At 47.6% G+C, this 11,116-nt stretch overlaps 1 protein-coding gene across 2 annotated transcripts; it reads right to left on the bottom strand.

Moving 5' to 3' along the window:
• Positions 1–307: 307 nt before the first annotated feature.
• On the bottom strand, positions 308–10,748 carry LOC308575748 (V-set and immunoglobulin domain-containing protein 8-like). Of its 2 annotated transcripts, none has more exons than XM_081174608.1 (7): positions 9,690–10,748; positions 7,541–7,716; positions 5,804–6,143; positions 4,412–4,576; positions 3,215–3,337; positions 2,635–2,770; positions 308–1,193 (listed from the first exon to the last, which is right to left on the bottom strand). In XM_081174608.1, the coding sequence occupies exons 1-7, from the start codon at positions 9,847–9,849 to the stop codon at positions 770–772; spliced, it is 1,524 nt and encodes a 507-aa protein (XP_081030734.1). In that variant the 5' UTR covers positions 9,850–10,748; the 3' UTR covers positions 308–769. The 2 variants fall into 2 exon arrangements, with proteins under 2 accessions (XP_081030734.1, XP_081030735.1); XM_081174609.1 differs by having other exon boundaries at positions 5,804–6,113.
• Positions 10,749–11,116: the final 368 nt, after the last annotated feature.

The raw sequence follows: 11,116 nt of genomic DNA, 5'->3' as shown, positions 1-11,116 counted from the left end.
CAATGTACAATCAGTCCAAATAATCTGGAGCAGAAACAACGTCAAAGGTTGCAACCAGCCTGTTGCAAATGTATGGTAGAATGAAAAGGTCTTTCGTGATTTTTCAAAAATTCAGAGAGGGTTTTAACTTGATGAACTTCTGTGAGCATCGAACCACTTGGAGGGCTTGTCTGGCCCAGGTCTTTGAGGACAGCAATGGGGAATGGCAGAAGTAGGGCAGAAGTTATAACTTCCTTCCCAACAGTGGCGTAGCGTGGGTTGTCAGCACCCGGGGCAAGGCAAGTAATTTGCGCCTTCTGAGCCCGAGATCTGCTTTCCTTTTGTAGACAACCTTTCTAGGGCCATACGCCAGTGGGGGCTGAGGCCAGAGGCAAACGTGGACTGAGCAACTAGTGTAAATTTAACCTTGGTACAGTAGGCTAATTTCTACACACAACCACAAACAACCCACCCTCCATCTTGGAAAGAGTTCAAGGAGACATTCCAGCTAGGCAAAGACACTCAAAGTGCTAAGCAGAGTCAGAATGGGGAAGATTCAGAGGGCCAGAGAGGCCTCAAGGCCCCTAGGCCTAAAGCTCCCCATCCCAGCATGAAAAGACCTGATCACTTCGAGGTTTTATTACAATCTAGCGGTACAGGGATTTTGTGAAATAAATAAAATCATTATGTCATTTGTCTCTGGTGGCTGCGCTTGAAATCCATTCACGGCGCACAAATGCGTCCAGCACACAATTCAGGAATGTTCTGTTGAACCATCAGGTGCGGCAGTCTATACTAAGAGGCCATCTCTGCTCTTGGCTGGCACCATCACAGCAATGCCTCCATATTGCGCAGGATGGCCTCGCCTGCCCTTCTCGGACGTGGTAGAGCAGCTTCCTTCATTATCTGGGCCAGCAGCTGATGGTGAAGATGTCGCCTGGGGCGAGGAAGGCACAGAAGGAGCGTAGTGAACCCTGGCCTTTGTCGTGACGGTGGTCGAGCAGCCGCCACGGTGGGGCTCGCTTTTCACGCCGCTGCAATCCACGGGCTGCGCCTCTTGGGCCGGGGAGATCATCTCGGTGCCTTCCTGCTCCTTGGGAGGGCCGTACTTGCGGCGCTGCATGAAGCTGATATTGTGGGGCACGAAGTCCAGGACGGATCGTATGCTGCTGTTTCGGCTTCCGCCTCTGGCCCGTGGGGGCGCCGTGTCAACCCTGCGAGAGGAAAGAGTTCTCTGTTTCACTATTTAATTTCTTTATATATTTATCATTTCTAACAACAATAATAACTGCAGCTCAGGCCAGCTTACAAAGGAAATAAATGATTTTTAAAATAAGATGAAACATAATACAGTCATGCCTTTGTTTTCAAACAGCTTAGTTCTTGAACGTTTTGGCTCCTGAACGCCGCAAACCTGGAAGTGACTGTTCTGGTTTGCAAACTATTTCTGGAAGCCGAACGTCTGATGGGGCTTCTGCAGCTTCTGATTGGCTGCAGGAGCTTCCTGCAGCCAATCAGAAGCCGTGCTTTGGTTTCCGAACATTTTGGAAGTTGAACGGACTTCCAGAATGGATGCAGTTTGACTTCCAAGGTACGACTGTACAATAAACTGTGATGTGAGCATTAAAGCATTACGAGTCAGCATGGATGGACTCTAGGAAAATACAGTACAGTATAGCACTTTCTAATGGTCCATTTCCCCGGCTAATTTTGGATGCCTGTTCTAAGGGGAAGGGCCACCTGCAGCTTCTGAGTGCCCTTTTCGGTTGGAAAATCTGCCTTCCAACCCTCCCCATTTTGCAGAGCAGGGGGCGGAATCTAAAAAATGATGAGTGAAATACTGTTTAAAGCACTTTCCCTACCCTCATGTGTTTCTCTGGCCCATCATGTTAACAACAGTACAGCCCAGGCAATCGACTAGTCCTGCGCACAGTGCACAGTATCTATTGTTAACTGTGGGGGCTGCATTTGGAAATCAACTGTGCGCGAGTGAGCACAATATTAGGCTTCTGTCTAGAGTTGCGGTTCCCAGTCGGTGGTCCGTGGACCCCAGGGGTTCTGCATAACCCATCCAGGGGGGTCCGTGGCACCATTCACATAACAAAAACTACCATGGAGATATCAAAAATTTCCAAAGGTGGCTTGGCTTTTGAAAAACTGGGAGTCAGCAGCACTTAGCTAATCGGGAATCACGAGTCCGGAGCAACTGTCCTGCATGCTTAGATGAAGTCACCAGAGCCCCAAAGATCTGAGATTGAACCCCCAAACTCAAGTCCCAGAGCCAAAGGTTGAGATTTGTGGCTAGTGTCTACATGCACACCCCGCTCTCTCCTTCATCTAGGCAAACCAGAAGAATTATCAGAATTTAAGGACACCTTCCAACTAGGCAAAAGCACTCAAAGAGGATGCCAAGCAGGGCTGTTGAAAGAGGATGTGGCTGGGTAAGGGAGCTTGGCCTTGGGAGAGTCTTGAGGGCCAGAAAGAGAGGCCTGGACGGCCACATTTGGCCCCTGGACCTAAGGTTTCCTCCATAGAATGAGGACCCCCTTTCAATGTTCTGCAGCAGGAAGCGGCTTAATGACAGGAGGCTTACGACGCAGACCTCCCACCCCCACAAACCCCTTCCTCTCATATATTCCTCCTGCTTCTAGTCACCTGATCTGGTTGGCCTCTTCCTTGTAACGCCTCTTCCTGCAGCAGCAGATCAGCCCCACGATGAGACACACCAGGAGGGTCAGGAAGAGCAGAGAGCCAAGGACGACTCCCACGACGATGCTCACTCGGTTGGACTCTGCAAGGGAGGAGAAGACCATGGAGACACTGAGCTGAGACGCAATGGCTAGGAGGTGCTAAGCTTGATGGCTTTTGATTGACTGGCAGCTACTAGGTGTCATCTACCCTGATTACATTCCCCAAATTTGTCTGAGATTTCAAAAATTTAAAATAAAGGCAGGGGGATATGGAGAATGAGTCCAGAAGCCAAGATGGGGGATAGTTCCTTATGCTAAGATTTAATTCCCCTGGAGTTCTCTGCAAGACCCTGAAACTTCTGAAGATGATTATTTCTGAAGACCAGTTTCTGGAAACTGCAGGGGAGGAGAATTACTGGTCCTGCTTGCGGGCTTTCCGTGCATATAACTTGTGGGCTTTCTGTGCATACAACTTGCTTTTTGGACTCTGCCAGACAAGCATGAGATTTGGTATTTGGACAAAATGAAAAATGCTACTCTCTTACCCTTTGAGAAGGAGATCTCCACAACACACCTGGCCGATCCGACTTTGTTGGCCACACTGCACTGGTAAACACCAGCGTGGTCATTGGATAGGTTCTGAATGATCAGGTCACCGGGATTTGGGCCTTGAGAGAGAGAAAATCCAGGAAAAAAACAGTTACTATCAGCTCACATTGATCTGGGTTACGCTCTTCTACGATGACCTCGAGATGAGCCAGGCAAGCTTTGCACAAGACCAAATACAGTCGTACCTCGGTTTTTGAACAGCTTAGTTCCCAAACGTTTTGGCTCCCGAACGCTGCAAACCCAAAAGTGACTGTTCTGGTTTGTGAACTATTTTTGGAAGCCGAACGTCCGACAGGGCTTCCGCAGCTTCTGATTGGCTGCAGGAGCTTCCTGAAGCCAATCAGAGGCCACGATTTGGTTTTCGAATGTTTTGGAAGTTGAATGGACTTCCGGAACGGATTCCATTCAACTTCCAACCTACAGCTATATGATTTTACCTTTTGTTGATTATGGCACATGTGTTTGTGGAGTGGAGTCCACTGAACCAGATGCATTAAATGTAATCTGAAGTGTGTGTACACATGTATCTATCTATCTAAATTGGGGGAGGGGAGAAAGGTGTAGGAGACATATGGAAACAGGATTGGCCAAAAAGTTAAGCCTGTGACCAACTCACCCCTGTAATGAAATATGTAGCTGTTGCATTTGTTCAGGCCCAAATGCGTGACAAGTTCAGCAGTTTTAGTTTGCAGTCTTTATCCCTAATTTGCTTTCATTGCTTCCCTTAACCCAAGGATTTTGTAAATTCATTTTTCACCTTGCAATTTCTCCTCTGCTTCCTTTCATGTACAAGCATCTTTCCTCTACTCCAGAGGTGGGGGACCATTTCCACCTGGAAGGCTGCATTCCTTCCAGAGGTGGGTGGGTGGGAGGAGCCAGAAGCAAAAGTGGGTGGAGCAATGGATGCAAATTCACCTAGGCTAGTTTCTACACACACTCATGCGCCCGTCTCTTTTTTCCATCCACACAAGCGAAAGACAAGAAGCCCAAGGGCCAGGTAGACAGGCCTGGAGGGCCACAGTCAGTACCTGGAGCTTGAGGTTCCTCATTCACAGTGCTGACCTGCCGCCCCAGAGCAGCAAGCAAAATGATGGGCATCCCAGCATCTCTCTCCATTAGTTCCTGGTTCTTACCTTTAGTGGTAGTAGCGGAGAGCCAGTTCGCAAAAGGGCGATCTGTGACTTTGGCCCACTGGTACATGAGTGGGGAAGTGCCAGAGTTTGAGGAGCAGCTCAGGGTGACTTTCTGGCCCAAGGCTACCTTGCCTACGACTGAGCATTGTGGGTTGGAGGGTCTCGCTGATGGAAGAGAGAGAAAACGTGCCCAGTTAGTAAGTCTGAAGAAAAGGAGGTGGAGGGAAGGAATGAAGAGTGTGGGATGGCTCCCGGAGACTCTGGCACTGCCAGTATGTGAGCCATAGGAGCCAAGGTCCACCAACATGTGGGATGTAGCACAAGCAGTCAAGTTCAACACTTCCTGTTTGCTCAGAGTAGAGACACAGGGGGATGTTAATCCAGCCAGGAGGACTTCCTGTCACACCTGGTTTGGAGCATCCTCCCTCTGCGTGTGACTAGGTAGATGGGCGTGACCCTGTGAGACCCTGTAAAAGGGCCAGTCGCACAGCCATCTTTCTCTTTTGACTCTCTTGATCTCTTGATGTATTTTGCTGTCTGCTGGCTCTCAGCCAGCAGCATATGAGCTCAATCCCCACAGGGGATGAACTCAAACTCTCTTCTGTAACTCCAAGCTAAAGGCTGCCTTCAGGGAACCTGCTGTGAACTGAATGTAAGTAAACTTATTATCATTACTTTTAAAGAAGAAGACTGTTGTGTCTTTATTCTTTTTAAGAGGAGTTACCACTTAAGCAAGCCAGATTGGATTGCTTAAGTAAAGAGATTCAAACGAATCTACCAACTAGGTAAAGGTAAAGGGACCCCTGGCCATTAGGTCCAGTCGTGACCGACTCTGGGGTTGCGGTGCTCATCTTGCTTTATTGGCCGAGGGAGCCGGCGTACAGCTTCCGGGTCATGTGGCCAGCATGACTAAGCCGCTTCTGGCGAACCAGAGCAGCGCATGGAAACGCCGTTTATCTTCCTGCCGGAGCGGAACCTATTTATCTACTTGCACTTTGAGGTGCTTTCAAACTGCTAGGTTGGCAGGAGCAGGGACCGAGCAACGGGAGCTCACCCCGTCACGGGGATTTGAACCGCCGACCTTCCGATCAGCAAGTCCTAGGCTCTGTGGTTTAACCCACAGCGCCACCGCTTCCTGCTATATACTGGGGAATGTACTCTGCTACTGACTCACTAGCGTGAGTGGGGAAGGTATTTAATCAATACATGCTCCCCTACTATCCACAACATTTCCACAAAACATACAAAGAGGCGGGGCATCCATTCCAGCATCCTACAGTCCCAGCCATATGACTCTACTAAGCAAGGCAAGTCCCTCAAAACCAGAGCAGTCCTGGCCCTCCTGCTCTGCCATTGGGCCACAGTCCCTTTTTCTGCATCAGTAGGACTCACCTAGCACCATAACGGTCACCTTGCGGGTGGCCACTGTGGTTTTCTTCACCTTGCATTCGTAAGTTGCCGAGTCGGAAATCTGAACATCCTGCAGGTTGATGGAGGCATCGTACTGGCTGGGGTCTTGGATTGCAAAGGTCACCCGCTGCTGCAGGCCAGAGCAGCAGTCGTGGCCAGAGCCCCCCATCACCATGTTCTGCTGCAGGCCAGAGTTGCCAAAATGTCGTGAGTCGTGGGCTGCGGAACCCCCTCTCGACTGCAGGAAATGGTAGCCAGGGTGGATTACCTGGTGGTTGTTGTAGCTCAGGATCTGGTGGGCAGGAACCAGAGAACAACACCACTAAATCAACAGAATAAGATTTCCAAATTGCTTATGTGGTCACAGATCTTGCACCAGATCATTCGCAGGCAAAACAACACCCTCCTCCTCCTTCACAAAACTATATTTGCTCCCCCCCCCTGGCATTCCACAGATTATTTTGCCTGAGGAGGTGGGAAAGTGGTGGCTCCTCTCGTGTCAGGCTGTAACAGTTTTGCCAATTGTATAGACTTAAACTCAGTGGGGTTACAGATGGGCAAACCTATCAATTTCATTTTCTCTCCATTTCTCATTTTGATCTGTTGTTTACTTCAGAAAATTTATACACCTCTTGATTGCAAAAACAGTTTACAAAGAGGAAAAAACAGAATGATCAGAAAGATTTACAAAGAGGAAAAAACAGATGATCAGAAATTCCAATCTTAAATTCAGTTCTCCACGTTTCTGTATTGATTTGCATTTTTTAAAAAAAAGTCTTCATGGAAATTCGTTAGCTCTTTCATGAAAATTTCTCAATATTGACACAGGGTGGTTTTCTTTACAATTTCTATTAATACAATGCATTTTTGGCATGTTATTCCCATCATTGTATACATTTTCGGGCACGCTTCACCTGAGTATACATGCATATTTGTACACATGTGTCTGGGCTGGAGAACAGCACTGCAAAATTCAGGGAAGTGTGAATTTCAAAGGAAGGCTGTGCTTCGGTTCATGTATGGCTCCAGAAAGTGGAGCCTTTAAACGTGAACTGAATCAAATTTCTCTCCCTTCCCTGGTGCTGTGGTTAGGTAATTTTAGATTCATATGGGGACTGCCCCTCTAATGAAGTAATAAACATTGCCATCTATTCAAATAATGTCATAAGATAACTTATTTAGATAGCTTTTGGTTTCGCTTCAAAATGTGTCAAGCTGCCAGCCCTGCTGTTCTTTTTGGTGTGCTGAGTGGAGCCCAGGACATCTTTCCCACAGTCCTATCCTGATGACACCCATACTATTTTAAATACACTGGCACAGGAAGCTCAGGTCTGGGAGCCTAACATGACCTTCAAGGCCTCTGTTTGGCCCTCATAATTCTCCCCAGACACACACACCCATTCCCTGGTACTCCGCCCCACCCTCTTCAAGTGTTTTTTACTGGCTTGAATGTGTCCTTGACCTCCGATCAAACTAGTCTATTGTGCAAAAGAAAAATGTGCATTTGTTGTCCCATCCACCTTGGACTCTGGCCTCATGGCCCTCAGAAGTTTACCTAGGATGCAAAGCGGCCCCTCGGACTGAAAAATGTTCCCCAGCCCCTGTTCTAGTGGTCCTGAACAGGCTGTAGTTGGGTTCATCCTGGTTCAGCTCACTTCCGGAGCACACAAGAGGCCAGATGTTTTGAAACCAACAGCTGAGCTTGACCCACGTACTCACCACATTGTCCAGGTTTGTGGGATCAGAGTTCATCTGTGTCCATTCGATGTCCAGGTCGTTTGAGCCATGATCTTGCGGTTCCAACTCATAGGGGCAGCCGAGCTTGGCCGACTCGCCTTCTGCCAGGTAGACCACCTCCCGGCCCTTGGCATTGATCTTCACGGCAGGCAAAAGAGCTGGTGGGCAAAAGAAAATAGGTATATACAGCAGCCTGAGTGTCCGGAACTGGCTAAGCTCACCCCACAAAGGAAGCCTTTATATATGGCACCCAAGTGTGGAGAACGATTCAGGCAAAGCCTGTGGCTCAGCTCTTTAATCCCTGTAGTCCAATGGAGAAGTTCTGACATACAGGTGACCCATTGGTAGTCCACACATTCCATGGAAAAGTCATAAATATGCACACACTTAGAATCATGGAATTGTAGAATTGGAAGGGATCCCTGGGGTCATCTAGTCCAACCCCCTGCAATGCACGAATGATTACGAATAGTCATAATTACTGCTACTAAATATGTTTTTATTTGGCCCTTTCTCCTGAATGAGCCCAAAGTGGCAAATACATAAATAATAAACCTTTTTTTAAAAAAAAAAAGAATTCTAAAAGCAATTAAAAGAATTCTTTCTACCAGTGATCTCAGGGTTGCCAGGAACAGTGTCTTTCAGCCATCAAATGCCTAAGTGAACAGGAATGCTCTTAAAGTCTACCAAAAAGTGAGAGAGGCAGACATGCCTGACCAGGAAGGACATTCCATAAATAGGGAGCTGCCACTGAAAAGGCCCTGTCATGGGTGAATGGAACTGGGCACCACCAACAAGGCATCACCTGCTAATTGTAAGGTTCAGGGTCACTGATGGTGCTAACAACAACATCATCATCAACAACAACAACATACTGTAAAAACCACCAAGCACTGATAGAGGATTTAAGGACTGTATATAATCCAGACAAATTCAAAGCACATACAGTGAGATTTTGAAGGAAGGTGACAGCTGAAGCTCTACATTTGATATTAGAATCATAGAATTGTAGAGTTGGAAAGAGTCATCTAGTCCAACCGCCTGCAATGCAGGAATCTTTTATGCAACATGGGGCTTGAGATCATAGAATCATAGAGTTGGAAGAGACCACAAGGGCCATCGAGTCCAACCCCCTGCCAAGCAGGAAACACCATCAGAGCACTCCTGACATATGGTTGTCAAGCCTCTGCTTAAAGACCTCCAAAGAAGGAGACTCCACCACACTCCTTGGCACAAAAATGCTCTATATTTTTCGTTTGCTTGTTTTAAAATAATTATTTGCACAACGAAAACCTGTTTATATAAGGGAGAAGGATCCCGGTCTAACTTTCTCCCTGACATGCTACAATCCTAAATTCTGGGGTTCCCATCCCCATGAACAAGCTTCAAAACTCTTGACACTCCACCTGCCTCCCACAGTCTCACTTCGATTTTACTGCATTTTCACTTCTGTCCATGTCCCCCCGGAAGACACCTGAAACTGGGAATGGGGGTGGAGGGGCTGTATGGAACAGGTTTTCACAAAACGATCCTCTCCCTATTTTCTTTTTAGCTCAGTACTAATCCCATTGTGCTAATTGCTTCTTATATTTCACTACGCACGCTTGTCACTCACACACACACGTTTGCAACAATAAGGACTAGAAACTTGGTTTGTGTGTTTTAAAGCTATGCTTTGTGACAGAACCGGGACAGTTTACACCATTACTCCATCCAGCCTCAGAAAATAAAACTATGAGGACTGTCACTTTCTTGCAGGAGAGATTCAATCCCATAGCAGCAAATTCAGGCTGTTCAATTAAAGTTGCTTTGGTGCCCTTGGGCAACGAAAAACCAGCTTCCCCCGCAAAAAAAGCAGACTTTTTACAATATGGAAAGCAAGGGAGAGATGCACTGGAAAGTGCTGGATAACAATTGCTTGGAGGCAAGTCTAACCTCTCTGCAAACAAATCAGAAGGAATGCTCAACAAATGCTCAAATGTCGTCTGATCTCGCAAATAAACGGGTTGCCTGGAAGCAAGCTGTGTGTGCTTGAATGCTAGCATCCATGCTGTCAAACCACACATAGCACTCTTTAAAAAGAAGAAGAAGCCTCCATCATTATCCTCTGGCGCTACCCAAAGGCTCTTACCTGGCGTTAGACACAAAAGGAAGATCCGCAGGCCCCATGTCCCAGCCATGATTCTGCAATGTATTCCGGAGCAGCAAGTGTTTCTCGAGAGCTGGGCAGGTCTCAGGCAAGGTGAGCTTTGAGTAGAAATCCTGGGGAGCCGAGGGTTTTTGATCTCCATGGCCTGGCCCCTCCCCTCCAGGTGCAAATGCCTTTGGGGTGAATTGAAGGCACAACGTGCAACTCCCAAAAGATGAGTGCTGCCTCTCCCCACCCGGTTTCCCTTCCAGAGATGCTCTTACTCAGTCGTTAAATGACAACTGTGCATCCTTTTGCCTGAAGTGCCAGCAGAGCCTTATTCATACCAGTGAAATCATGTCTCGAGGGCTATTTGGCTGGGCATTTGGAAGGACAGCAATGGATGGTGACGTCCAGATAAGGGATTTGGGGGGAAGGCCTCCAGAAGACCCATTTTTTGAGCAGGCATCCAGATTTCCTTGCACAAAGTTTACATAATGGCTATACAATGGCTGGACTTCATGCCACATTTGTTCCAATTTATTATATTTTGTTTCATTTGCACCCTGCTGCCCTTCCTCCCAGAAGAGCCCAAGGAGAAAAACATCAGAATCTTAAAACAACAGTGTTTTAAATGAAATAAAAAAGTATTTAAAACAGCGTTTTCAAAACATTTGGAACATCTAGAAACATATAAAAGCAATCACACGGCTTCACAGTTACTAATTTCAACGCTGCCAGGGCCAGTAAAAAGTAAAGGACCCCTGGACAGTTAAGTCCAGTCAAAGGTGACTATGGGGTTACAGCACTTATCTCGCTTTCAGGCCAAGGGGGCCGGTGTTTGTCCTCAGACAACTTTCTGGGTCATGTGGCTAGCATGACTAACCCGCTTCTGGTGCAGCAGAACACCGTGACGGAAAGCAGGGCGCATGGAAACGCCGTTTACCTTCCCACCACAGCGGTGCCTATTTATCTACTTGCACTGGTGTGCTCTCGAACTGCTAGGTTGGGAGGGGCTGGGACAGAGCAATGGGAGCTCATCCCATCACCATCAAATGCCTGGTGAAAGTCAATAATGAGGGAGACAGGCACAGCCCATCAGGGAGCACTTTCCACAAATGGGGAGCCACCACCAAGAAGGTCTCCTCCTGGGTCAACACCAACTGGACCACAGCCAGAAGCAGCAGCACCAAAGGGGGTCTTCTTTGCTGATTGTAGGGCCCATGAGGGTTGATTAGGGGTGAGTCACTAATTCGTCTGCAGAGTGGCTCTACAACCATAACTATTCATCCTGATTTGCTTCTGGGGTGTTTATCCGACTTCTCACTCATCATTCATTCACCCCACGCTTTCCAGTGCGTTTCCCTGTCGCTTTCCTAATCAAGCAAGTCATGGGTCATCTAGTTCGACTCTGATGTTTACATTGGGGA

The sequence above is a fragment of the Podarcis bocagei genome (assembly GCF_964188305.1).
Source record: "Podarcis bocagei genome assembly, chromosome: 16".
NCBI lineage: Eukaryota > Metazoa > Chordata > Lepidosauria > Squamata > Lacertidae > Podarcis > Podarcis bocagei.
This window is presented reverse-complemented; position numbering and strand designations above follow the sequence as displayed.

Bases quoted from the DNA above. Each gene is read 5' to 3' on its own strand.
- LOC308575748 (XM_081174608.1), bottom strand. From the start codon at position 9,849: ATGGAGATCAAAAACCCTCGGCTCCCCAGGATTTCTACTCAAAGCTCA. The intron at 4,577-5,803 runs GTGAGTCCTACT...CTCTTCCATCAG, and splicing joins GGTGACCGTTATGGTGCTAG to CGAGACCCTCCAACCCACAA. The intron at 3,338-4,411 runs GTAAGAACCAGG...CTCTCTCTCAAG, and splicing joins CTCCGCTACTACCACTAAAG to GCCCAAATCCCGGTGACCTG.